The sequence below is a fragment of the Corvus hawaiiensis genome, chromosome 6 (genome assembly GCF_020740725.1).
Source record: "Corvus hawaiiensis isolate bCorHaw1 chromosome 6, bCorHaw1.pri.cur, whole genome shotgun sequence".
NCBI classification, from domain to species: Eukaryota; Metazoa; Chordata; class Aves; order Passeriformes; family Corvidae; genus Corvus; species Corvus hawaiiensis.
Window position 1 is genome coordinate 24,309,162 of NC_063218.1, and position 27,823 is coordinate 24,336,984.

General features: G+C 38.0%; 2 protein-coding genes across 2 annotated transcripts in view; one reads left to right on the forward strand and one right to left on the reverse strand.

Moving 5' to 3' along the window:
- Window positions 1-1,996: 1,996 nt before the first annotated feature.
- GEMIN2 (gem nuclear organelle associated protein 2) lies at window positions 1,997-10,185 on the reverse strand. Its single transcript, XM_048307093.1, has 10 exons — window positions 10,017-10,185; window positions 9,419-9,503; window positions 8,148-8,237; window positions 6,131-6,190; window positions 5,849-5,959; window positions 5,222-5,266; window positions 4,458-4,526; window positions 3,050-3,160; window positions 2,782-2,840; window positions 1,997-2,458 (listed from the first exon to the last, which is right to left on the reverse strand). The coding sequence occupies exons 1-10, from the start codon at window positions 10,136-10,138 to the stop codon at window positions 2,419-2,421; spliced, it is 792 nt and encodes a 263-aa protein (XP_048163050.1). The 5' UTR covers window positions 10,139-10,185; the 3' UTR covers window positions 1,997-2,418.
- A 3,152-nt stretch (window positions 10,186-13,337) lies between these two features.
- SEC23A (SEC23 homolog A, COPII coat complex component) overlaps window positions 13,338-27,823 on the forward strand; it is a 28,438-nt gene continuing 13,952 nt past the window's right edge. Inside the window, exons 1-12 of the mRNA XM_048307404.1 lie at window positions 13,338-13,387; window positions 16,820-17,061; window positions 18,822-18,879; window positions 19,136-19,222; window positions 20,386-20,622; window positions 20,722-20,801; window positions 21,691-21,835; window positions 22,172-22,330; window positions 23,130-23,245; window positions 24,653-24,776; window positions 25,921-26,001; window positions 27,725-27,814. Coding sequence (XP_048163361.1) covers window positions 16,841-17,061; window positions 18,822-18,879; window positions 19,136-19,222; window positions 20,386-20,622; window positions 20,722-20,801; window positions 21,691-21,835; window positions 22,172-22,330; window positions 23,130-23,245; window positions 24,653-24,776; window positions 25,921-26,001; window positions 27,725-27,814 — 1,398 coding nt within the window. The 5' untranslated portion in view covers window positions 13,338-13,387; window positions 16,820-16,840. The remainder of the gene's footprint in view (window positions 13,388-16,819; window positions 17,062-18,821; window positions 18,880-19,135; window positions 19,223-20,385; window positions 20,623-20,721; window positions 20,802-21,690; window positions 21,836-22,171; window positions 22,331-23,129; window positions 23,246-24,652; window positions 24,777-25,920; window positions 26,002-27,724; window positions 27,815-27,823) is intronic.

The window sequence follows — 27,823 nt, forward strand, 5'->3', positions numbered from 1 at the left end:
GAGGAAGCGACTGCTTTTGTATTTCTTTGATGGAGCCATTAGCACGTGAGCCAACAGCATTCATTAAAGATGTTCGGTGGAGATCTTTGTAGGAATGTAGTCTGGGGCAGTAGAAGAGAACTTGTTTTTACATAGTTTGACAGTTTCTCCTATGTCCCTAAAATTAGCTGCTGTTCCTTGTGTCAGAATGATTTTATGTCTGAGGTTGTCTATACTGGCCAAAGAAGGAAGCTTGTTCTACCATGTTGTGCATAAACTCAATATTAATGTAGTTGTTTTTAATTGCTAGCTACGGTTCACTTCTGTAATGAGTGTGTGCAGGAAGATCGTTAGGCCTCAAAGAAGCTATAAAGAATCTCCTCAGGACACTGGGATTTGCTAGATACTACTCGTTACAAGATTTGCATAACAATACATATCTTGCTTTAGGTAAGCATGAAAGCATCTTGTTAAAACTTCTAATAAGTTTTGCCATAAGACTTTTTTGTTGGCAGGTTCAGGCCTTTTACTTATCTTCAAATGCATCATAATAGAAACTTACAGTGTTTATTCAGAAGTGTGAGAATGCCTTGTGGTAGATTGGGTTTCTGTTTTTGAGACCATGGGCTGAAAAATTAGAAAAGCTGGTTTGTTAAAATAGCACCTTTGATATAAATTTACCTTCTATGATTGGAGAAGTGTATGTTGTACAGTTGCATGGTGGGCAAGAACAGTGGAAACTCTTCTCCAAAGTTCTAGGAAAAATCTGAAGCTTATCGTGGCTCAAGCCTTTTCTAGAAAGCTGTCACAAGCTGTCTAGCTAGAGATTATGAATATGATAACCAGGGTTTTATTATGCTTGATCTTAAGGTGTGACTAAGTTCTTATCTTTTCAGGTACTGTGAATGCTAGTTCAGATTAGCTGTAGCTGAATAATTTAACAGTTCTTGGAAACATGTAGAGCAAAATTTGAACCAGCCAAATGCTGTCCAGCTTTTCACAGAACTAGCAGAGGTAAAAGTAACTACAGTAGTATGGTACTCAGTGGGGATTTGCAGTTTGATTGAAAACCCCGGGTTCTTACCCTGACAATTCAGAGGAGGATGGTGGTTATTCACCTATATAAGTTTTGTTTGGAGTTGTAGGACTGGAGAAGTAGCTAGGTAGTATTCTTGCATTTCATAGGTTCTTCAGCTGCCAATTCATCCTGCTTTTAACATGTTGAAAATGTTAGTAAAGAGACTAGAAATAATTCACACTGTATGTCTAGTAGTTGGACATTTCAATGTTGTCCCGTTTAGGCACTTGCAGTGGGGTAGACACTCAACATGTGCAAAATCTGTTACTTGCATCTCCAGAATTAACATTCTGTTATTGTCATTCACTTTGGTTGTTCACTTGATGCCCAAGACTGCCATTCCACAGGCAAGAATGCCAATCATTCAAAGACATATTAATGATGTATCAATAACTGGTTATGGCTAATTATTATTTTAAATTGTGAGGAGGGGGATTTTAATTGTACAATGCACAGAAATCAGATGTCATTTAATACTGTTAATACTGCTGCTATCAGCTGAATGCATAGTTCTTTTAATTGTTGAAGACTATTGGAACTAGAGGGTCATCTATGTACCAGTTAGATGTTGATCCTCTTGGCAAAGCACTCCATATTAAATATATATAAATAAGCAAGGCAATGTATTTGACAAGATAACCGTAGAGAAAATAAATTTGTTCATTCTGTTAATAAATGCTTCTAAAAGCATTGAATACAGGTATGTAATTTTCACTGGTTTCTGCAACTGTTTACTAAAAATGGTATTACTACTCAAGAAGTAGTAATGTTTACATTTTACTAAAACAATTGTTTCAGTAACGTGCTGGCTATAGTTGAGCTGCTAAGCAGTGCTAGAGCTCAGGCACCAAAACTTGAAAAAACACATTCAGCCCTAACTGTACAGATTTCTATAGTAAGGTTGCTGTTAAATAATATAGAGTGAGAAAACACACAATGTTTAGGAACAGTCTTTAAAATCCTTTAGTTTTATTTAAAAAGCCCTCAATAAGTCTGTTAGAAAAAGAATAATAATTTGTAATGTAATCTCAGACTTCACCTAATAGCAGTGTGCATAGATTACTCAGATTGTAGAAATTCCTAACCAAGAATGTAGTTTACCAAGACAAGAGCTTGAGAGATGATGCTGGACACCTCAATTACCACTTTACAATGATGGTGGTGATGGTATTGGAGACACTGACAATCTCAGCTAAAACTCAGCTGAAGTTATTCACAGCTGTCCCAAATGCATTAGCATGAGGGTGTTCTGAAGGGACTGTGTAGTACTTCAGGTCTGAATAGTGCAGTGTCTTGCTGCTAACTCTGATAATGCTGTTTGTACTATGGCAATGCAAAATACTGGATGTTCTCAAAACAGCCTAGGAAGGCTCGTCAGCCAGGTCCCGTTGATCGAAGTACCTAGGAATGAAGTGGAATATGGTAAGAAATCTCCAGTATGCAACATATTCCTCACTTCAAGTTGTCTGACCCATTGCTTTCTAGCTCATCTTTTAGTGTCGCTATCATAATTATGGCTTTATGGTTCAGGGGGCTCATCTGAAGAAAGGAATAAGCTTACTTTACTCTTAGGTTTATCTTAAGTTATTTTAGCTAAGTGTATTTGCTGCATTGGCCCAGAGTACTTTTAGACTTTCACTTTTAAAAGGATTTAGGTTAAGTACAAATAATCACACATTTATGCTGGACATACATTACTGGTTTAGGTGTATAATTTGTATTACCTGCTAACTAAGCAGATTATCAAGTTCAGAGCTGATATTTGTTCTTCATTCTTGCTCTCCTGGAAAAGAGATTAATATTACAACAATTCTTTTGTTACCTGTGTCAAATAGAGAAGCTATTAGATGCCAGTTGTATGTATTTGTAGTCTTCCCTTCATTCTCAAGCAAACTTAGGACATGAAAAATAAATTATTAAGACTTCTGAAAAATGATCCTCCTTACCTGCTAAACTCACCAAGTTCTTTGCACAGTTATATTAAATCTTTACCTCCAGTACCCTGACTTCTGAGCATCGTCTTGCCAGCTGTCGAATAAGAGAGTGAGCTTCAGGTAGCAAAGGTTTTTCAAGGCATGCCAACAGTGCATAAAGCCATCTACCCTGTGAGGATTCAAGTAACAAAATGTTAATTTTGAGCATATCCTTGAAGATTCAAGCAATTCATGTTATACAGAGCAGGACTGGAGTGTAGGTCTCAAAACAAAATTACATTCAAGTGCTATATGCCATAATTGAATTTTGAAAACCGCATTAGACACTAATTGGTAGAGAGTTTTGTGTCTCTAGGTAAGATTCTTGTGAGTACTACTCCTGGGTTCCTGGCATTTTTTTGGAATGCTGGCCAAGGTATAAATTATTACAGCTGCCACTATTACAGTCCGAAGGAAGGATTATTTTAGTAATATCTAAACTTTATTACTTGGCTATTAATTTTTAACTTCACAATCAGTGAAAAAACATTCCTGAAGACTGAATGTGTGAACTCAGATTGTTGTGGAATTAGTGATTAGATCTGCTTTAAGATCTGAACTGTGAAAACATGTCCTTTTGAGTTTTACATCACTGAATTCTACTGCATTCTTCCAAACTTAATTTCTGCTACCAGTCTAATTTCTTAATTTAATTGCAGTGTCTAGTGGCCTTCATTGTGGGACTAAACTAAAGGTCAATGTACACATCCTCTGCAACATACTGGTTAAAAAGAAAACAGTCCTACACAGGAAAGGACAGAACATGAAAGGCCTTGAAGTGACTGAAAAAAAATAGTGAAACTATGCTAAGCGTCATGTAATTTTTCATTACTCTTTTGCTTTCTGGTACTGAAGGAGATGAGCTGCATCCACCAAGGTCTTCTGTAGATATGATGCCATTACGCAGATAGTCAGTCTAGTTGTGGCCAAACTCCATGCCAATGTAGCCTGTTACTCAGGAGTTCTTAGTAGGATTCATTTGTCACCACGTGAATGCAGCTAAGCTTTCTGGTCTGTGCTGCATGTGGAAAGATTCCATGTGTCTTTGCCAGCACACTGTAATTGGAGGTGTTGATAAATAGTGTGCAGCACCCTGACAGAACCAAAGCTGCTGCGGTCTTTCTCCTCTCCTAAATGTTGGTACTAATTGAGTCTCGTGGCTTAAGTTAGTGTGGCAAGTGATACAAATGGGAGGGGGTTTGGGTAGTACTTTTTATGTCTGTATCTGTTATGTTTTGTAATTTTAGCCTTCCAAAAACAACTGTGAATACTCATTTTAGTATCTAATCAAGAATGTTTTGAAAGTAAGAATATGATACAACCATCTAGAGAACTCTTTAGAAAATTAAAATAATAGAAAACTGCAAACAATTTATTCTTTGTTTAATGCATTCATGTGCAAGTAGTTAGAAAAAATTAAAAATTACCAGTTCTGGAGTAAATTTTTTCTCTCCAAACCAGCTTATCAGGTATTCTAAGACACTGGTTACTGTTGCCTTCAAAAGAGGAACAAGAAAGAGACAATACAGTATCTGCAATGTTTTGCTTTGCTGCCCTTCTAGCTGAAGGATTTTATTATAGAAAAAGTATTTCTACTCTACAGTATTTATTCCAGGTTGAAGTTACATATAAGAGTAAAGTAAGTGTTAAAGTACCACTTTTTGGAAAGAATTTTCTATGAAATGAATTAAGTTTCTGTGTAAGTGAAAAGTTATGGATAAGTAGCTACAGATTAGGAAAGAGACATTGCACTGACTGGTTGGTTGTATATAATGGTGGCAAGTAGGAAATGTAGTAAAGGAAATGTGTGATTCTTCTAGCTTTGCAATGTACATAGAATTTCACAAACAAATTGAAGGACTGCACTTAAAACACTAAATGAGAAATTTTAAAACATTGTAAAGCACCTGTTGGGGCATTCAGCAAAAATTCAAACATTAAATGTGCTATAGAGAAATTACAACAACAAAATACTTTCAGAACTAGTCATGAAAAATCTTTGCTAGTAAAGTTATTTGTAGCTGAATGTGAGATAATGAATACATGTTTTCTTTCTAAGTGTACAGTTAATAGAATTTGTAATAAAGAATTGTCTAGGCAAAGAAAAATAGATAAGCCTTCTGCAACAGACAGAATATGAGAAATAATGATTTAGGCAATGTCACGATATGATTCTAAAAGGTAGGCTCACCTGATTCATCCTGCTTACAATACTTAACAAAGGGGGAAAGCCCACCTGGAAGAAATCAAGTTGGAAAATGCAACCATTATCACAAACATTTTTGTTTAATTTAGAACATACTAAGATTTTAATTTGATGTTCAGACACTTGCAGTGATTTTGAAGTCTGTTCTGAGCTTTGAAATTTATTAGAAAAGTATCTTCAAGAAAGTTGAAGGTCCAGTGAAGTATCAGAGCACCTTGCTTCTACTGTTATTTGTTAAAGTTTTGTTTTTTCAAAATGATGCAGTGAAGAACATGTTTGTAGAGTAACACGTATGAGGAGGGTAAGCACGTATCACTGTGCAACAAAACACTAAAGCAGACTACGAAGAAAGCTTCCATTCGGTTCAGTGAGAACAAAGTAGTGACTTCAGCTGATAACGGATGAAGAAATGCTTCAAATTTTGACTGAAGACATAGACTTATTTTCTGCTTCACTTAGTGTCTGCTTAAAAAGAATGTAAAATGGGACTTGCTGGGCTCACCAGAGCCTCCTACTTTCTATTTAGCACAAAGTGGTAATAAACAGAGGATTGTTTCTGGCAGTTAGTCTAGAAAATCGCTGCTGAAAATTAAATAGAAGTCCTATACTCACCTTCATGTAATCAATTCCTAAATTTTCGTTATCAGATAGTGCATCTATTTCTGAGTATACTCTTTCACCCAGGCAGAATTTCTTCCAGCCTTCTTCATCCTCTGGTTTTGGCTGAAGTAAATAAAAATAAATTAAAACCGTGTGATACTGTTATCTTGAAGACACTGGCGAAAAGACTTGATAATACTCATAAATTGTTACATGAAACTATAAAGCAAGATTAACCATGGATTTAATAACTGCGAAAGCAAACCACAGAGTGCTGTTATGAATTCTACTCACCATAGTAACATTGCTGTCCAAATGTTGTGACCGCCAGTGATTCCTGTGCTTGTTCAGGCTCTGAGTAATTAAAACAAAGCTAAATCACAGTTAACTCTGCAGTTATTTTATCCTAACCATAAAAGCTTTTCATTATTCTTAAAATGTATGAAAAGTATATTTTATGACTTTCTATAAATTAGTGGATTTAGAGCCAGCACAACTGGCTAAGTATTTCCCATGCCTCTTAGCAGAAATGTAATTACGATGCTCATGCTGGGTTTTTGGAAGTTAAAGCTGAAGGCATTTTGAAGTCTATTACATAAGGTTAAGCTGAGGTAGTAAGCTTTAATAGTCTTCTAGACTTTTCTGGTTAGAACAATCTTAAGAAAAAACCCACTTTGATTTAATCCAAAAGCACACATAAAGGCAATGTCCTATTTCCAGCAGTGGTCTGTATCTGTATCAGAGGTCTACAGAATTGTTTTAATGAAGGCAAATGTGCTTTCTTAGCACATTTCTTCTACCTGGCAGGAATCCTGTGTTAAGACAGATTGGCCTGCTTGACAGTTACTTGTAGAGAGCTGTAACTGTTCTGTAGAAATTTTTCTCCCACTCCAGTTGTTACTGTAGCTGTATAAAAGACCACTAAAAACGCTCTAAGAAACAGCAGCTGATGCAGTGGTTGAACAAGTGAATTCTGATGCTCTTTTCTGGTTTTAAATACTTTTTAGGATAGTCTCATCTTCACAGTGTTAATTCTGGCACAGATGAGAAGACAATTGATTTGAGCATAAAAGAATACCTATACAGTGAATAAGCCTTTAGATGTCAGTCTCCTTAGTTTTGCTAAAACCTTAGATTATGCCTAATACACAGGATGCAATGTGATCCCTTGCAGAAATGGGCTAGCTCAGTTACTGTTTACAATGTAGATGCAGTAGTATAGATCTGCTCCTTCACTAATTTTCCTCCCTGAAAAACACATGGTATATGAGCTCATGCAGAGTTCAGTGGTAGAGCAGCTCCAGCTCAGTTGGTCCCACCTCAGTGCTTGAGATACTCCTACAGTGCAGCACCAATGCACTGTAAACATGCTGTCTGCAGCACTGAAATAACAAATGATCTCTACCTACATCTTATATTTTCCATTTCACCCTGTTTGAACTACGTGTAGAGAATAGTAGAATCATAAAAAGATTTGGGTTGGAAGGTACCTTCACAGGCCATCTAGTCCAACCCCTCATCCATGGGCAGGGACATCTTCAACTAGATCAGGCTCAGAGCCCCATCCAACCTGACCTTTAGTGTTTTGAGCAATGGGGCATCTACCCCTCTCTGGGCAACCTGTGCCAGTGTTTCACCACCCTCAGTGTAAAAAAATTCTTCTGTATATCTAATCTAATTCGACCCTTCTTCAGTTTAAAACTTTAGTAAGTCTTAGCTGAACTTACAACCTTTACTCTTTGAGACTGCTTAATTTTCTGTTCTTGTGTTATTTCAAGCAGGGTGCAAATGTGTCATGAAAGATTAAAGTCTGTGCTAACTCTACAACCTTACAAATATGTTTTACCAATTCAGTATTTCTCTTCATAATGGGTTGCCACCTCTATCAACAGATTCCTAAATGGACTGTGTAAATGGGCTTTATGAATCTCCTGATGGGTTAGAATCCACTTGGTTCTCAGTTAATGTTGAGTTTGGCAGAACATTTCCTGCTAGCACTAGGTTTTAATATAACTGCATAACATCATAGGGGTTTTTGTCCTTCCTCAACTATGCCATATCATTTAATCTAAATACTGACACATTTTTGTTGAAGGATAATTTCTTAAACATGACTCTCAAGAGTTTTATCAGAGGTTTAAAAGCCACACAGTATATGCTCAATTAGCTTTCAAGAACTTAAAACTTGCCTATAAACATCTATCCTGCTACAAAATCATAACATTTCTATACCAGACGTAAAATTGTCCCCTGTAAAGCACAGGTATGTTCTATCTAGACCGTGCCAGACTCCTCACAGACTATCTTGTACCTGACGAACAGCTGAGAAATTGGCCACTTGCTGCTGCTGCCACTTGAGCGTTGGAGAGTATCCTTCAGGAGCAGGCTGACATCCGGAAATCTGAGAAAACACTGGCAATAATTATAATGTAAAGAGAGCTTTATAAGAAGAATCCTTAAGAACAAGAGAATCAGTAAATGTTTACTGTCAGCTAAACAATATCCTTTAAATCTTCATCTAAGAAAGGTAATTTCATGACCACATCCAAGACTGAGTTAAGAATTTGGTTTAGACAAAACATACTGTTTGACTCTTCTCATATGTACATAAGAAGAAAAACTAAATGTTCAAAATACATTGTCAAAGAATTACTTAAGGTCTTCCTTTCAGCAATTGATCTACTTTAATCTCCCTGCTCATAAAAAGCAGGATGCTGTTGCCTTATCTGGGACAGATGGGATCAATCTTAGGCATTCTGCTTGTCAAGATAGTAAGTTGAGGAAGACAGAAGACCACAAAACCATCTAGGAAATTAAGTCTGATAGTTAAGTAGATATAACCTCTTTAAAGATTAGCATGAAAGAATTATTAAACAAATTAAAATATTTCTACAAGTGTTTAAGAATACCACTACACAGATGAGACAGATGAAGAGAATGGCTACAGAAGTTACAAGGTCATGCCAGTACTAGAAAGTTTGAGTAATCTAGTAGTGAAATCTCAGATTACATCGTTTTCATTGGAGAAAGGCAAACTTGGTCTCTTGAACTATTTGAAAGTAGATTAAAAACCAAGCTGGCAGGGCAATGCAACAACAGAAAAATCTGCTTCAATAGTAAGGAAATTCCAATAAAATATTCCTTCCAGAAGGAAAGAAGTGGTGCTAGAATTTAATCTAACTTAAGTAAAACTTAGCTGCACTTACTACCCTTATGCTAGATAGAGACTTAAACCCAAACACAGGTATGGAGATACCTTTCTTCTAAAATTTATGCAGGTTTTATGATAAAATAATTGTAAAATTCAATGCAACATTTGATTTCCTCAGACAGTAAAATAGTCTGCTGTATATCAAATAGTATGGGGATTATCAATTTAATCAGTTAAAAAGACTACTGTTACCCAGCAGCTGAGCAGGGGTTTCTTCAAACACAGACATTTAATTCTGTAGATGCTTTTAGAATCTAGCAGTGCTATTTAGTTATGCCAATGACTCCCCAAAATTAATACAAACATCATTATAGTAACACCTTTCTCCTTTTTTTTTCCATCTCAAAACGTGTAAAAGCTCTCAAACTTACTGAAATGTTTACTGTCTGCTTCTTTTTCAATTTTCTTGGATCTATCTGTGCCACGACCACGTCAGGACATCGAGCTGCTTCAATCCTACAAGACAGAATCAAGTGGGCTGCATTTTTTCTTTCCTGTAACAGGTCAATATATGCCGGATGTCTCTGAAATACTCATAAAATCATGGAGGGACCAATTGAGTCCAAATCCTTGCACAGGACACCCCAGAAATCACACCCTGTGCTCGAGAGCGCTATCCAAATGTTTCTCGAACTGTCGGGCTTGGTGCTGTGACCACGTCCCTGGGGAGCCTGTTCCAGTACTCAACCACCCTCTGGGTGAAGAACCTTTTCCTGACATCCAGCCTAAACCTCCCCTGACACGGCTTCATGCCGTTTCCTCGAGTCCTGTCACCGGTCACGGGAGGAAAGAGGTCGGTACCTGCCCCTCCTGCAGGTGTGTAAAACACCGACTATACGGCCGAGGGCAGCACCGCACGGCCGCCCCGGCGCGCCCCGACACGAAGCCCGGCCCGGGCAGCACCGGCGGCCGCGCCGCTCTCGCGGGGAGGTGACGGGCCGGCCCCGGCACGTCCGCCCCGCCACTCACTGGACGCGCTTCAGATACTCCTGGGGCGTCCTGGGAGGCACGGTGGGGTCGAAGTCCTCGGCCAGGTCACAGTCGCCCACAGGCAGCAGCCGCGGCATCAACTCCTCCACACCCGAATCCATGGCCGCGCCGCCCCGGCGGCAGAGCCCGCCCGGCTGCCGCAGCTCTCGCGAGAGCGGCGGGGCGGGGCCGGGCGGCGGGCGAGCCGTGCGCCCCGATCCGGGAGCCCTGGCCTTGCGCTCTGAGGTGTCGCCACCTGCTCCGGGAATCTTGGCTGCCCTGGAAACCACCGGAGGAGAATAAAAGAAATTTGGCCAAAGAGCAGTGGCAGAAAGGGGTTTGCCAATTCACTGCCTATCAAACTAGGCCTATTTTTGTGGTGAAGAGGTGTAAACCTTTAATAACTTCTTTCATTAGGCCCTGTGCCATTATTCTAATACAAGAGGTTCTTCAAAGCTCACCCATTAGTACTCTCTTATTTTACCTGTGAATACCCAGTATTCATAATACTTGTCCCTTCCTTGAAATGCTTTGAGATCTGTGGTTAAAGTCAGTTACATAAAAGTTAATGGTTATAAATTTACATGGAGTTCTGATTCTGGAAGAGTCAATGTCTGAGTTGTTGCTGTATTGGTTTATCTGAAAACTATTATGTGGGAGCACCCACATGCCAGAAAGCAAGGTAGCATTTCCACAAAGGGGCATTGTTTTTCACGTAGGATAAAAAAGCGGAAGGATGATGCTGTAATCATTTACATTGTGTATTATTCCTGTTACACAAAATGTCAATCAGTATATTATCTTTCCTATTAGTTCTGCAGCAAAGTCAGTTTAGATCTACTATATCACAGTAGTTTTAGATACTTCTAACATAAGTTCAAAAAAAAGCGATGCTTTTTTTTTTAATCCCCTGCACATCTGTATTTTAGCAGTTCTAAATAAACACCTGCCTTAACTCCTCCTCTCCAATGGCTTTTGTTTGTTTTAGGGTGTTTCCAAAAGCACCTACGTGTACCAGGGAGTTTTATTTCTGAAACCCGGATCTAATGTCCGAGTTGAGTATGCAGCAATTGCAGACACCACTAGAAATAAAACCTGCTTAAGACTACAGTGATAACTCTGGAAAGGCTGACTGATGATCAAGATAAAAACTTTGGTGAGTCCAGCTATAAAAAGTTCATTTCTAATACTTTAGTAATATTCAGAACTTATTTTTCCTATTTGTTGTAAAGTCAAGAACTATGAACAGAAAGAGGATGCACAGATATAAATACACTTTAAATATAATTTCTATGTTTAGATTACCTTTTCTGGAACTTTTTGTTGATACTTTTTAAATAAAGCAACATATTTTTAATTATTACAGATAGTCTTCAACAGGTAATAAAATTGTTCCTAACATGTCTTACCAACAATGCTGATGCAATGGTAGCAAATATGACTCAGTGGAGAAAGAAGATGATGAAACTGGAAATGTATATTCTTTCTCCTCAACTGCTTAGGTATTAAGGAAGAGTACTTTTCCAAAGAAAGGGTGAGCTGCATTAACGGATATTCCCTGTTGGCTAAAAAACCCAAGCAAACCCAAAAACCCCCCACATAAATTCTGCATTATGAAAAATTAAAATGCTTTCAATCTACATTCTAATGTGGTATGGGCAGCTAACAAAATATTTTCTTATAATGAGTATATATGTATTTTCTGTTCTACTTTTTTCTTTCTCCTTGATTTTCTCTGTGGTTTGCATCATCGTAACAGCTGCAAGACTTTTCTTTAAGTTTAGAGCACTGGATTGAGTTCTTATGTAATGAAATTTAATTGTGCTAAAGACTAATTAAAAATACTGAATATCTTTTATTTGTAGTGAACTTTCAGAGTAGTATACTTTCCTGTTTTCCCTTCTTGCCCTTTGAGTGTCTTTACATGTCAGTTGTATCTTTTTCTCATTTATACAGTTCATATCCTGCAGTCCTACTTCAGGACTTGCCTCTTTTCAAGGTAATTTTCTGAAAATATTTCACAAGGTATTTGAATACTTTTGAAGTTATAACACTGAGTCACCTTCTGTGCATCTGTTTGCTGTTCGGCATGTTCTGGGGTTGGTCTTTTTTTTTTTTTTCCTCTTTTGTGTTCAGAGTGAGGATGTTACATGTCATTGGCAAGCTTAACACTCCCACAAACGGCAGTGAGATTTGTGGATGAGGAAATTAAAAATCCCTCCCATAAATTCCGCTGTTGTTTACCTATTCATGTTTTTAGACTGAAGAGGACTGGTAAACCACACTGGAGATAGTAATGGCAAAGAAATTCTATCATAATCACATTTGACATATTAGAAAAGAGAATAAAGTTGTTTTAGTCATTTATATTTGGTTGGTGGTCACAGAATGTTTTCCAAGTTGCATTGAAGGAGGATATGGCAGTCAGCAGAATGTTTTTCAGTCCTCCCCCATGTCTGAATTAGTTGCACTAAGATGTATCAGGAAAGATAGAAGTTACTGTTCTGGCCTTTCATGACCGGCTTATTAAAAATAATTCCTGAAACCGAAGAGTCACTATAACTTGCGTTTGGGATAAAAAGCTGACCACACTAACAAAAAACCCGGACAAACCCATACAGTAATGGCTATGTGATAGTTATTGTACAGACAGTAAACAAACATGTATTAAATGTTTATTAAATACGAGATATAGGATTGTTTCAGGCTAAAACCCACCAGGAATATAATTTCAATGTTTTTTTTTTTTTTTCCAGGCACTCAGAAGAAACACGCAAACAATCTTCCTGATTAAAAAGTTGCCGTAAGTACACATGGTGGAAGATGGGAACAAGCAGGGTGAGCTCAAGGACTCCCGGCAGCGCGGCTGTTTCGGCCCGGAGAAATTCCATGCCGGACAGAGCAGCAGCGGACAGAGCAGCTCCGGTACCCGCGGGCACAGGCGCAGCACGGGGGAGCCGAGCGCTGCCGGCGGGGAGAGAAAGCAAAACTGCTCCCCGTGGTCAGGACGCCTTTTTTCCTGAACGGATTTGGGATCGAGATGCAGACGACCGACCTTTAGAAGAAAGCCAAACAGGGCAGAGAACACACACACGCGAGCAGGAACCATCAAGGCGGCGAAGCGACGATCAGAGCTGTGCGATGGCTGAGGCCGGTCCCGCCGCGCTGGCCGGGGAGGCCCGTGGGGCGCCGGCGGGGTGCCCCGGGGGCGGGGGAGCGGCGGAGCTCAGCCCGCCCCCGCTCTCTGCCCCTTGACGTGGCGCGGACTCTCCCATCAGCCATGTTGATGCGTCGGCAGCGCCGGGGCGGCTGCGAGCGGGCGGGCGGGGAGAGCGAGCACAGCGGGAGCGGCGGCGGCGGCCGGGACGCGGGTGAGCGGGCAGGGCAGGGCAGGGCTGAGGCGGCAGCGCAGGGCGCGGGGAGCCCGAGCCGGCGGAGCTGGGGTGCCGCGGCGCGGAGAGGCGGCAGCCCCGCTCCCCGCGCTGGGAGGCACGGGGGGCACCCGGGGCCGCGCGGCCCCGCACGGCTGCCGGGCCTGGAGCGAGCGTGGTGGGAGCTCCCCGCGTCCCCTTCTTGGCAGTGGGGTGTCCCCGGGTGCCCGAAACTGCTCTCGGGGCCCCCGGCGGCCTGAGGGTCGGGGGCTACCGCCGGCGGCTGGTTAGCACTGTCCGCGGCCTCCCGCGCCGGGGGTGCGAGCGCCCTTCCCGTGCGGCGGGGAGCGCCCGCCGGGTCGGGGCTGGGCGAGCGGCCGCCAGCAGCCCCCAGCTCGGCCGGGGCTGCCGGCGCTCGGGTAGGGCCGGCGCGGCACGGCCTTTGCACGGCCGGGGCTAAAGGGCGGCTCTCGCCGGCAGCGCCTGTGGTGCTCCTGTCCCGGAGTTCTGCTGTACCTACGCCGCTGTGCCACTGACGGGGGTGCCTTGCCGTGTAGATAAAGCTACAAGAAATGCAGGCCCTGCTGCTTTTGAGTACGTGTTTATTTTTTAATTTAGGTAGGTTATGATACACCCTGGTTGTTTAAAAAAAAAAGTTCTCAGCGAGAGGTCTGGGAAAGCAGATTTGGAGGATGACTGCGTCTGAATGGTGAAAATGTTGTCAGCACCTTACTTTAGATAACTATTTAAACCATTCTACTCGTATATTTTAGTTCCTCCTTGGAACTGAAATAGGTTTGTATCTGATATGTGATTTGGGCATAAAAAATTAATTAAAGGTTTATTATTAATCTCTTTTACCGGGCTGTTAGTGCATAATAAACGGAAAGAATAGGTGTGTTGTAAGAAAAGTGTGCAATGAACTGTACTCATTTAGTGGTATTTAAACACATGGTCCTATGAGGGACTTCAGTCTGTCTGTGCTGGAACTCTTACAATGCCGTAGAGAGAAATGTTTTGATTTTGTTTGTATATGCATGCAAAGATTAGGGGATATTATTTCTGGTATATTCTATATTGGGACACATTTACCTGTGATGTATAAATGTTTAAAGGTGCTGATAGTCAACCAGTGACTCTCAATGCAATTCACGAGTGGCTTCTTTTGTGAGACACAGTTGAGATTGTCATGGTGCAGGTACATTCAGCCTTAGTAGTGGGAGGGAGGAAGCAAGCCAGCAAAGGACTTCTGTTTTTTTCTGGATATCGTAATCTACAGCAAAAGTAAAGCAGTGCCACTCCAATGTGGGAACTGTTACTATTCAGCTGTTCCGAAAATCCCTTCTCTGTGGTTTTCCGAGGTGGCAGTGTGTATTTTGTGGCATTCAGGTGTCCGAAATTTGTTGTGTACCCTGTAGGCCAGGAGGGTTTGCTGTTCTTGTATAATGCATCTCCACACCCATCCCAGAAAATGTGTCTGCATAGCTATAACAATGGTACTGAGTGTAATTTGTCAGACCAAGAGGTAAACATTATTGGCTCTTGAAAAGAACAGAAGAAAAGGTGGAGGAGAACTTGATTATTAGCCACTTTTGCCTTCCTAATAGGAAATCCATACTTTACTAGAAAATAACAGTATTTAACTCAGTAAATCCAACAAATCCTTTATGTATGTGTGTGCACGTGATTACTCAGTGCACACTGGTGTTTGTACGTTGCCCTTTAAGGAGCAGTAACTGAGTGGTGAAAGTAATATCCAGGTACAGCCATTTCAAACGTAGAATAAAATGTGGAGAAAATGCTTTGAAGTCCAGTACAGAAAGTGTGACACGTTGCAGTGTTTGGAGCTGGATTTGGTGAACTCTGTAGCTGATGCTACAGAATGGGTGAAATAGCTTTAAGTTGCAATTTTCTCTGTCTTCTCAGGAAATAATTTTTAGATGGACAGATTGTTTAGTTTGTGGTTATAGTGGAGATAGTTGCCTTATGCAGATTCTTCCATCAGTACCCCATTTTTCAGAGATAGTGTTCCTTCCAATTTTTTACAAAACATGGATGGATTTTGATTTATTAGGAGAGAAATTTCTTAAATTCTATATTCTCTTCAAATGCCAGGCTGTTCTTTCCTCTCTTAGCTGAGTTAATTTCTGTCTCTGATTTTTCTGTAGTAATTACAACTTTCAGATATTTTCTCTTTTGCTCAGTTTTGTCCCCTGCCCAATGGCTTTGCAGAAGTTTGAGTAAAAGCAATGGTGGAAGTGCTCTTATGCACAAAGTCCCTCATGCTCCCTGTGTTGTAATTGCCATGACATGTCTAGATAGGAGCAGATTTGCTCCTAAGATCAGTAAGACATGCCCATTAAAATATTGGGAGTTGATTATTTCCTAAGGATATTAACTGTGAAATGCAGCACTTCCCTTTGCTTTGTGTATTTTGTTAATCTGTTTTCTTAAAAGTCAGGATTAAAATAAAACCATTAAGTTAGCCTGTAATTTAAAATAACTTGGAAAGTTTTTAGCTGTCATAGAAGCTAAAGGTGCAGTGCCAGTGTAATTTTGATAGAGGTAGGTTTTGATAAATTGAGAGTTTCTAGGAGTCTCTTGTAGTGTCTGTAATGGCAGGACTAAGAATATTAATGTGCTTGTGAGAATTCCTGATTTAAATCCCAGTTCAGGAGGGTTCCAGTGTTTCTAATAGCTGTTCATTAACTTTGTACAGTATAAATTGAGATCAAGGAGTATTACTACTTCCTCTTAGGTGTTTCATGTAGGCTTAAATCCTTAATTATTAAGCAGTGTGAGTTTAGATATTGTAGTTCTTGGAAAAGCCTGTGCTATGTGTACTATAAAAGGTACTAGCATGCAGCAGATAGTCAGGAACAGTGTGTCTATAGCTGAGGAGTTTGGGATTGGGGGGAGGGAGCGCTCCTTGCTAACTTTCCCAGATATTCGCAGGTACCTGTTGAGCTTTTCAGATGTGTCTGTGCTCCCCCATCCTCCAGCTTGTAAATAATCGTAGCAGAAAATTTTGAAAGCCTTAGGTCAATGCCCAAAATGGTAAATTTGAATTCAAAGAATTGTTGAAAAGTGCCTCTTTGTAGATAATGTATTGGAATATGGCACTTGTATTTCTTACAAAGTTATTTGCTAGCTTTGCTGTAGGAATATCATGTTGTTATTTCTTTATGTTTGCATGTAGACTGCATCATGAGATACCAAAAATAAAGTTAGAAAACAAATTTTGTTTTCCCTTAGAATTCTGCTCATTGCTTTTAGGATTTAAGAAGCTCTTCTCAGTGTTTCTCAGTGTTTTATTGACTGTAACTCAGTTACAGTATTTGAATGTGTGACTGTCATTAAGTGCATTCAGCATTTAGTGGATAAAAATATTTGCATGTCAACATTCTGTTAACAGTTATGATTTTATTTTAGTGATAAAGGGAGAAGTTGACCATGACAACCTTCCTGGAATTTATCCAGCAGAATGAGGACAGAGATGGAGTTAGATTCAGCTGGAATGTTTGGCCTTCAAGTCGTCTTGAAGCTACAAGAATGGTAGTCCCGGTGGCTGCCCTCTTCACGCCACTGAAGGAACGGCCAGACTTGCCTCCTATCCAGTATGAGCCAGTGTTGTGCAGTAGGACCACGTGCCGAGCTGTTCTGAATCCCTTATGGTAAACCTAATGCATGTGTTACTCCAGTACTTGGCCTTAGAATCTTGAGAACAGTGATAGCTGAACTGTGTGAAAGATCTGGCGTATGGAAATTCAAGTACTCCTCACATCATTATACAGCACAGACTTACAGATCTTAGAAGGTTCTGCACATAGATTTGCATATGTAACATATATACCTAAAACATAGCTTTCATTTAGTGAGTAGTTTCAATGTTCTTACTGTTGATTAGGTATGTTATTTTTCTGGAACTATACATCTTGGGAGTTAGTATACTCTTTCATTTTGCCTCTTGAAAATGACTTGGGTAAAAAGTTACAATACTGTATCTTTTGAACAGTTGGACCCTGATATAGTTTAATTTCCAAGTGAAATGAACTACATTTATTACTGACCTTAGTTCATTTGTGGACCAAAGCAGGTTATCTGGTTTAATTTACCAAAGCAGAAGGTGATAGACAGATAACATCAGAAGTAGGCACAAAAGAGGGTGGAAAGCTGTTTAAGCTTAAGAGTGATATTGGCACAAGCTCAAATGATTGTGGACTAGTCATGGGTAAGTTTGGGTTGGAAGCAGAGGAGGTATTTCATATGTCATTCCTGTCATAGAAGTATGGAAAAGAAACAGAATGATTTCTAAGTTGGAGTTTGATAGGCATGGGAAGGGTCCTGAATGATAGAGATTAGATATGATGTCAGAGAACATCAGATGTAGATGCAAATTTAATGTTACGAATAACTTGTCCCTGCTTGGGAGAAAAAACAACTTCAGAGCAGATGTATAATTGTGTTTCAGTATTAAACAGCTGCAGTGGCTAGTTGCAGTTAACTTTTTCAGAAGCATTATCTTTTATTGAGGGCTGGAAGAAAACCAGTGAGAAGACAAACTTGTAAAGGGTCAGACAGATGCCAACATTACAGGGACATTTTTTCTGTATTGTGTATGTAAGTCATGACTGGATTTTATTTCCCCCTGAAAGGGTGATTGGAGACTCAATTTGGGGAGACTTTTGAAGCCTTTGTGGCACTTTGGGCTAGGTAATTTGCAGCCTGTATAACTGGTAAAGAGAATTAGATAGCAATAGATCTGTGTTTTGTTTACAGCATGCTGGGACTTATCTGAAGATTTGCTCTTGTAGACAGGACAAGATGTAATAGCAGGAAGTGCATATTGAGAACTATTAAGTTGACTTTCCCTTAAGATGTCATTAGGACTTTGTTAAGATATCTCTGTGGCATGAAGATAGAATTTACATTTTTTATTTAAACTATCTGAATACTAATAAAAATGTAGGCAAAAGGAGGTAGACTCATCAATTGAAAACAATGTTGTTTTTGTTATAGAGAGAACTGTTATGTTGGAACCTGGTTTTTTAGGGCATAGTGTATATTCAGGATAGTCCCACACCATGACAACTAATAGACAGAGGCAGAAAAAGATAAAAAATACGAAAGTAGAGTTAAAGAGATTTGCTAAAGGCTCTAAGATAGGCGTGAAGCCTGTATTTTTACATTCTTATTTGCATCTTTTTCCTGAAGACCATTCCTTTTCCCTAAACACAGTAATTTGGCTGATACAGCTGTGTAATGCTCCACTTATTTTCAGTTTGTAATGAGGGTATTTAGGAGAAAGTATATTAGAAGGAAGCTTTTTCAAAGTCAATGTGTTTTTTAAAATTTTAAAGAAAAGTATTCTAGGGGCAGTGGAGGAAAATGAATTGATTATGCTATATAAACTTTTCCTATTGTATTTTTATAGCCAAGTGGATTATCGAGCAAAACTCTGGGCTTGCAACTTTTGTTACCAGAGAAACCAGGTAAGGAAATAAAACATTCAACATATAGAAAATACTTTTCACAAGGTGAAATGAAAATCTTGATTTTTCAAATTATATTTGCAAACTGAAATTGACAGCAAGAGCAGGAGTGTGCAACCGTATCTTCAGACACTGCATTGAGATTTTTTTAATCACAGCAATAGTGAATATCTGTTGAAAAGAAGTCCTTTTTTTTCCGCTTTTGTAGAAATTGTAATCTTTTATTTATATTTAATTTCTGTGTTTTTATTTGCAGTTTCCCCCTACTTATGCTGGCATATCTGAAATGAATCAGCCAGCTGAACTTTTGCCTCAATTCTCCAGCATTGAATATGTAGTACAGGTAAAATCATTAAATAGAATCTTGAACATCTATTGCCTTGCAGTATACAAAAAGAATAAATTTCGGTTTTACTTCTCCACTGTACTTTAGTGACTGTGAGTATATGTGTGCTTGTTAGTAGATTGAACATTATTGCCATCAGCTGGAAAAGGAAAACATTTGAGCATTGGGATGTCTAATAAGACTGGTTTAAAAAACAAAGAAAAAGAGAGTTCTCTAAAGGTGATACTTCTATTAGGTGTGTTTCTTTACAATGAGTTTAATTGATGTTTGTGTCAGGAGGCTGCTTACCTCTGTTGCTTGCTGAAGTAATGTCGTTCAGATTTGACTGTTCATTCACCCCTCATTAATCATTTGAATTTAGGTTTGTATTTGAATGATGAGTAGTTAGTTTTAGTGCTGCCTGGTTTAGAGACAACAGCTAATACATATTCAATTCAGGTGTTTGAATTTTAGTATTCATCTTTTTTCAGGATAGAGGTTGCTTTTTATAGAAATAAAAAACAGACCTAAACCTCTAAATTGCAAAAATTTGCAATTGCAAATTTTTAATCTCCAAATTCCATTTTTGAGGATTAAAATTTTTAAGACTTCAGTGAGACAAATTGTAATCTGAATTCTCACTGAAGCCTTACAAATTTTAATCAAAGGAAGAACGAATACTTTTTGCCAACTCTTGTAATGCAAAGTAAATAGAATGTTTGCTCATAGTACAGCAAAATTATTTATCTAGAATAAAAAGTACAGATGGTCTCTAGAAAAAAATTCTGAGGTGAAATGCCATGGAATGTCATCAGGCTAGAATATTTTATAATTGTGAATAGCTTTATGATTGTTATGTTCCCTTGGAGCAATAAAAGCTCGTTGTATATTAAAAGAGGTATGTAATTGGCTCATGCTTCAAAACTATCTCAACTCCTGAAAGGACTTTTTCTTTTCTTCTGTAGTAAGCATTTCCTTTTTGTACAGAGTTCCCTTTGGTAGGGTTTTTTTTCTGGATCCTGATTACTAATTGAGAGGGAGTTAAATTAGATGGAACATTCACATTACTGGTATGATTTAAATTAAAACTTTTACGAGATGTATCTTACTTGTTCATTTTTGATCCTTTAAGTACTCCAGAAATACTGTTTTTCATGTGATTATAATTGTGTTTCTCAAAGCGTGGTCCTCAGATGCCGTTGATATTTCTTTATGTTGTGGATACATGCATGGAAGATGAAGACTTGCAAGCTCTGAAGGAATCCATGCAAATGTCCCTTAGTCTTCTGCCACCAACGGCATTAGTTGGTCTCATTACCTTTGGCCGAATGGTGCAAGTTCATGAGCTTGGCTGTGAAGGAATTTCCAAAAGTTATGTCTTCAGAGGAACAAAGGACCTCTCTGCAAAACAGCTTCAGGTAATGAACAGAGGCAAACAAAAATAAATCATTAAGGTGCTAATGGTGAGATAGTCTGTAAACAAATTTTGTAATAAAATCTTATTTATTTGACTACAGGAAATGCTGGGGCTTACAAAAGTAGCTGTTGCACAAGTTGGTCGGGGTCCTCAAGTCCAGCAGCCACCACCTTCTAACAGGTAAGCTTTAAACATCTTAAAATGTACCTTGACTACACTGATGTACTGGAAAACCTAGGTTTTATGACCATGAAAACAGTAAACTGACAGCCAAAGTTCTTGGTCAGGCACAAATTTACTAGTAGACTGTTCTTTCCTACAATTTATACTGGGAAGAAAATACTCAATGGGTAATAGTAATACTATCTGGATGATTTTTGGAAGTGTTTTGAGAGGCATGTTATAGATACATAAATAGTAATAATGATGCTTCTGTTGATTGGTGTGCTGGAAAGTGTTAATAGATGCTTTAGTGCCCCTTTCTTATGCAGATATCCAGTTGTGCCTTCCCTTTTTCTCCCTCTTATAGTCCTCTTCCCTCCCCTTTGGTCTCTCATTCAGAAATTACAGGATTTTCTTGTGTATTTCACTGTGACATAGAAGGAATTTATAAAATTACGAGAAAGAAAGACAGTTTTGCCATCTCTGCCTTGCAAAAATTAGCTGCATATGTAGACTTCCTTCAACAGCATGAAAGAGATCTTGCATGTTAATTTCCTTACTGATCATTGATTGTCACTGAAGTAGTGAAATATGTTTCTTTTTGAGATTCATAGGTCATCACCTGCTCTGTTCTTTTGACTAGGTAGGGTTCTTTCTGGATAGTGGTGGTATCTCTAAGTCTGCAAGTTTCAATTTTGCAAGCTCTTCGCTGAACTTCTTAAGCTGAGTGTGTACGTAGTAATTCCAAACTGCTTTATTTTGATGAAGCAGAGACATTGTTCTGAATTCAGACTAGAATCTAGAATTAGACATTTCAAATACATGTCTAATACATTGCTAGTGAGCAATTGATAAAATTTTTATTTAATAATTTAAATCTAAACTACTTCCACGTATTTGTTTCTAGATTTTTGCAACCAGTGCAGAAAATTGATATGAATCTTACTGATCTGTTGGGTGAACTGCAGCGGGATCCTTGGCCTGTTCCACAAGGAAAACGGCCCTTACGTTCTTCTGGAGTGGCCCTGTCTATAGCTGTAGGACTCCTTGAGGTAATAGCTTTAACTACAGCTGTGCTAAAACGTAGATAATTTTTTTGCAGAAAAGCTGCCACAATCAGTATGTAAAAACCTTACTAACTGATGTGTATTAGGTTTGTAGGATGATTCTGACGGATATTATCCCTTATGTTCATAGAATATCATAGACATTTACACATTTTAATAAGGCAAAATTGAGAATTGAATTATTGGCAGGTTTAACTTTTTGGAGTGAAAAAATGCAGTTGTTGTTACAATCCTAGCAGTGTGATAAATACCCACATATCTATTTATTTTGTTCAGCTTGTAGCAAAACTCAAGGGTTTTATTTGTCTTTAATTCCTGCAGTGCACTTTCCCTAATACTGGTGCCCGCATAATGATGTTCATTGGAGGACCAGCTACGCAGGGACCTGGCATGGTTGTTGGGGATGAATTGAAGTTGCCTATAAGATCATGGCATGACATCGAAAAAGACAATGCAAAATATGTTAAAAAGGGTACTAAGGTAAGAGATGATCATGGGATTTCATACATATTCCCAGTAAGTAAACATTTAAATTGCTTGGCACTGTAAAATGCTGTTAGTTATAGCAAGTTTGTAAAGAGGTGAGAATTGTGAGGTTTTGTTTAGCTGGCTCTGAATAGTGGTATGTCTCAAGAATTTCTTCAGAAATTTCAGTATATTGAGTTAGGACTTGTCTAGATCACATTAAAGTTCTTTGGAGCGTTTCTTTGGTTTAATTCAGAAAAAAATTTTTGTGACCAAATGGTATATCTAGTGTTGTAAGCTGGTGCTTTTAAGGCAGGTGCTCAAAACTGTCTCTAGTTGGGAGAGGATTAGGCTGTAGAGTTTAGTCATAGTTAATTTGATTTAGTACATTTGGGTTGATGAACTGCATTCAAAACCTGTTGAATTCATCTTGACTGATAATGGGATCTTAAACAATTAGCTCAGTTGCAGGCACCTCTCATTGTAGACACTTGAGATTAGAATAGTAAATTCAGTTTTGTGCTGGATCTAGTACTAACTACAAAGTTTAAAAGGAAGAAGATAAAAGTAATTTTCTAATTTAAATAGCAACCACAGTTCTCTTTAGTGTGAGTCAGGCTCTCAGCTGATCAGAAAAAAACCCAAAGTGTTGAAAATTCCAGTCTTAGTTTTAACTTTAGGAAAAAAATATACTTTTATGTGAATAAAGTCTGATAATGTTTTAGAAAAATTTTGTAAGTTTAGGATTTAATATGAAGATGAGGAGAGTTCACATTGTAAATTGCTATGAACTGTATTTTCATCTTGCATTTAGCATTTTGAAGCCCTGGCTAATCGAGCTGCAACAAATGGTCATGTTATTGACATATATGCATGTGCATTGGATCAGACTGGTCTACTGGAGATGAAGTGTTGTCCCAACTACACTGGGTATGTGTCCATTTGTTTTTTAGTAGTATATGAAGCAGTCTTTTAGTTTTTTAAGTTGTTTAACAGGAAGCACTTGCAAAAAACCTTCTGCTGTTTTAAAAAAAAAGCATAAACACTGATAAATTGTGATGGTTGCATTTATACTGGAATTTTGGAATATCTTGGCCTCTGGCAGATCTGTCACCACAATTCTGGGTTTAATCAGAAGCAGGTTTGCTGTTTTCTTTTAATGTGATCTTTTTGAGGCTTGAATAACATGGATATCTTTTAAACAGAATATTTATCAGATATGCTGTTGCTGTTTTTCTGTGTGTATTTGTGTAAGTGGCAGGTTTCAGTAACGATAAGGACCTGTCATCCTTATTTTTCTTGTTCTTCAGAGTGGTACAAAACCCTCTGTTATTCTTTCTGTCTTGTTTATGCTGTTCTTTTATATATTGTTGTTTATAGGTTCAGCTAGTGGTTTAGATGACTATCAGGTACAGCTCCTGAGTTTCAGGCCAGCTTGGTCATGCTAATCACTGCTTCTCTTCAGAGCTGTATATATAGCCTTAGCTTGGGAGCCTTCACTGTTCAGGCTATTTATGTTTAAATTTGACTTCACCTGCATATTGACACCTATTCCTTTTCTGCATCAAACTCAAGTTATGTTTTTGTTTATACTATTTTGCTCTTTCTGTCTGCTCGTGTGACTCACCCTGTTTCTGTAGCCTTAATGTATAGTTTGTTTATTTCTCATACAGCTGTTCTATTTTGTTTCTGGTTACATCCTGCATACGGGGAGGAATTTCTGATTCTATCCGTGTCTATTTTCTTCTATTTTTGAGTATCCACCTGGAAACTTCTTTTGGGTGTAATGTTTGACCTACTAAAAGGTTTCAATTAACATTTTTTGATGACTGAAAATAATATCTCCCATTACTATTTTCTAAAGGCAGGGTATGATATTTCACGACAAGTAGCAACTGTTGCAGTTACATCCACAGAGTACTGCTAAGCATAAAAATAAATCATGCTTCTTGAGCACAGATTTAACCCTGAAATAATGAGTGAACTACACAAAATACTGTAGTTTGGAATAATAAATATTAAAAGTAAACTGACCGTGTGACAGGACCTTGAGACATCCTTAGTGTTTAAAGTCCAGTATAGTATTTTCCCAGTGAAAGATTTTGTTACATAATATAATGACCTTAAGATCCATAGGGCAAAAAGCTCACTTAAAAATTTGATCCTTAACATTGTAGCAAGTTTAACAAGTAACAAATTTAACATTAGTCTGTTTTATGAAGGTAAAAATATGTCTCACAATGAACTGTCTTCAGTTTTAGTCTTCAATAAAAATGAGCTGTATAAATAATCTATTTTAACTCACGAGTTTTGTTTGGTTTTTTTGTTGTTGTCTAGAGGCTACATGGTAATGGGAGACTCTTTCAATACATCATTATTCAAACAAACTTTTCAGAGAGTATTCACTAAAGATATGCAAGGACAGTTTAAAATGGGATTTGGCGGCACATTAGAAATAAAGGTAAGCATACAAAAATGCAGTCTGTTAGTGAAACAGTGGAATAGGATTGCTACAAACTGTGGAATCTTTGCTCTTTTAAGGAAATCTTTAGGAACATGCTCAACAGATGTATTAAGATTGGCCTGTACATAGCTGTTACTGCCTAACTATCTTTCTGCAGTTCTGTGATTCTGTAAATGCGAGTTAGGTATAATGGTAGTTCCTTCTCACCTTGCATTCAGTGGCAGCCAAAAGAGAGACTAAAGTAAAATAAATGTCTCCATTAGAAACTCACAATGCTGTGACCTTAGATTTTGGTATCTGTGGTTTCTTGGTTTTAGATAGGTCAGTTTCTCTGCATAGTCCAGGACAAATTTTCTTTCATTTTCCATCCTTATCAAAATCCACTCTGGCATTTTAACAGTGTCGTTTTTTACCTCCCCCATTGTGAGAAGCTTAGAGCTGAATATGCTGTAGGTTCAGGCGCTGTCGTCTTTGATGTTTGTTGAAAAATATTACCGTCCCACTTTGTAGAAGGATATGAGACTATTTTCATATTTGGTAAAATTCTGTTTAAATTTTTACTACGAGGACAAATAGTTGAACCCTCTTCTTTTTGTATACATATTCATGGGGATTTTGTTGAAAGATCCTGGAAAATGTAAAAAGGGAACTCCAGTTCTAGAGGGACATACAGATCACTTCAAACAGGACAGTGACATTGGAAGAATGTAAATAACTGGATCTTGCTTTTAGCTAAATGTGTTTAGGACATAGAGTATAAATTCCTTGTCAGGTGTGTGTAAGCTTATTTTACTAGTCTTCAGTTTTAATCTTACCGTTGAATATTTTAATCCTTTCATTAGAAAGGAAACATTACCCAGTATACTTTATAGGCTCTTATGTTTATGAATAAAGCAGCCTTTCTTGATGTTTTAATTTATGTTCATGCTGTTGTTTAAGATACACTAATTGGTATAGCAAACAAACGTAATTAAGAGTAGAAACTGAAAAGTGTCTCCAAATGTATCAAGCCTTATTATATGTGTAACCTTCCCTAAAGGTATCAGTAATCTGTGTTGAGGTTTCAATTATCTAATGATAAAATGAGACCGAATTATTTAGCTATGCCATGTTAATGTATATTTTTATTTGAAATATGAAGACTTCAAGAGAAGTAAAGATTTCTGGAGCGATTGGACCCTGTGTCTCTCTCAACTCTAAAGGACCATGTGTCTCAGAAAATGTAAGTAAACTTCGCTAAAAATGAAGGTAATATTCTACTATGAAAAAATAGGATTTTAGATTTCTGGACTTGAAGAGAGGCTGAAACTTTTCCATAAATGGAACAAAATGTTCACTTTTTACTGATTTTTAAACTAAATACGTGCAAGCTCGCATTCATTACTAGGTCAGATTCAATTGTATTAGACCTTGCAGATCCCTCGTTACTTGTTTAGGTATGTCCACTTGTTTAGATTGTTTAAATTTGATTGCTTTAAACTTACTATACAGAAGTTACATGATGATGTAGCAGAAACTGAGTAGATAGTGAGTTAGCATGCTGTATTGTTAAAATCAGAGCTGTCTCCTTTTATCCAAAGAGAACCATGAAAATACATTTTTTAGGAAGAATTGACAGAACAGGAAGGCACAAGAGTTTGGAAACATCCCTTTTATCTTGACTCTGTCTTCCCATTTTTGTAGCTGTTTCACCAAATGCACATTTAATTAATTGATTGGATGATCCAACCATTGTGGGCTCCTGAAGTAATGCCTTTAAATTATATTAGACTTAAATCATCACTTATTTTCTTATCAGATAGTATTATTAACTTTTGATTACCAATAAAAAAAACCCAATTCCTGCAAGTGACCAAAATGTCTTGTGTTTGAGAAGTCTCACTTTTGTTCCTAACAATCTGCATAACAGAGCACTTCCCAGTTTGAAAATGCTCACAAATGGCCTGCTTTAATAAGCACATTTATTCCATAAGTTATTTATGTTTGGATCTTTGTGAATATAAAAATTTCAATATAAACAGCCTTTTTTTTTTTTTTGGTGATCTGGTACTGATTTTTCTCATTTCATTGCCTGAAGAGATTGCATATATTTCAATAAAAGTTAAAAACACCAAAAATAAGTTAAAGGTACATCTCATTTAAGCTACGTATCTATTTCATAGAAGGTAATAGGAAATTCAGTTGTGAGATTGTCTGTTGCTTTGCAGTTATATCATGATTAATTTATATTCCAACCCCCTTTTTGTTGAAATTATCTGAATTAAAATTTGAATATGAATAAAATGAGAGTGCATGTAGCTCATTTCAGTGATAACTGGACAATTCCTCTAGCTATAATGCTTTCAAGTGAATACAGGTGCAGTGGCAATATTGTCAGCATAGTTTTCCTTAAGTGTTTTATTTGGCTTCACTGTGTCCATTATGGATGATGGATTACTTTAATTGGTTTTGCTGGATATTTATGTTGCTTTGATGCCAAAAAGGAATTGTCAGTTGAAATACATTGCTATCTGTGTAGTTACCTTGTTAGTTACTAGAGAGTGTGTCACTACATGAAATACAGTGTGTAAGCTTGCTTACAGTTTTACTGCTGCACCTTAGAAGAGTCATTCCACTTACATGTGCTTTTTGCCTGTTTTGTGACTCTATAAGCAAAGTCTGGTACTTTTTCCTGTTTCTTGCATTTTCAAAATTTTTTTTAATGCCAGCTCCTGATCTTTCTAATGTATTAATTGTTTAAAACAGTAGTCTCTTTTTTTTATTATTCCTACATTCAGCACTGCAGTTGCTTTGCAGGAGTGTTTGTCTGAGAAGATGGCAGAGTGACCAGGGAGAAAGCTTGTGACAGAATAGTTGCAAACAGTTACCTATAATGGCTAGATGCTGTATTTCACAAACCAGGAAATACTTCTGGTTTATAAAAGTATTACAAAATCTTTCTGCAGGAGATTGGAACAGGAGGCACTTGTCAGTGGAAGATTTGTGGTCTTAATCCTACTACAACACTTGCACTGTACTTTGAGGTGGTAAACCAGGTAATAAAT

What these genes read in the sequence shown, in the direction of transcription:
- GEMIN2 (XM_048307093.1), bottom strand. Translation starts at nt 10,138, where the DNA reads ATGGATTCGGGTGTGGAGGAGTTGATGCCGCGGCTGCTGCCTGTGGGC. An exon ending in GAGTATCTGAAGCGCGTCCA is followed by an intron (nt 9,504 to 10,016) that starts GTGAGTGGCGGG and finishes TCTGTCTTGTAG; the next exon opens with GATTGAAGCAGCTCGATGTC. An exon ending in TGGACAGCAATGTTACTATG is followed by an intron (nt 5,960 to 6,130) that starts GTGAGTAGAATT and finishes TATTTACTTCAG; the next exon opens with CCAAAACCAGAGGATGAAGA.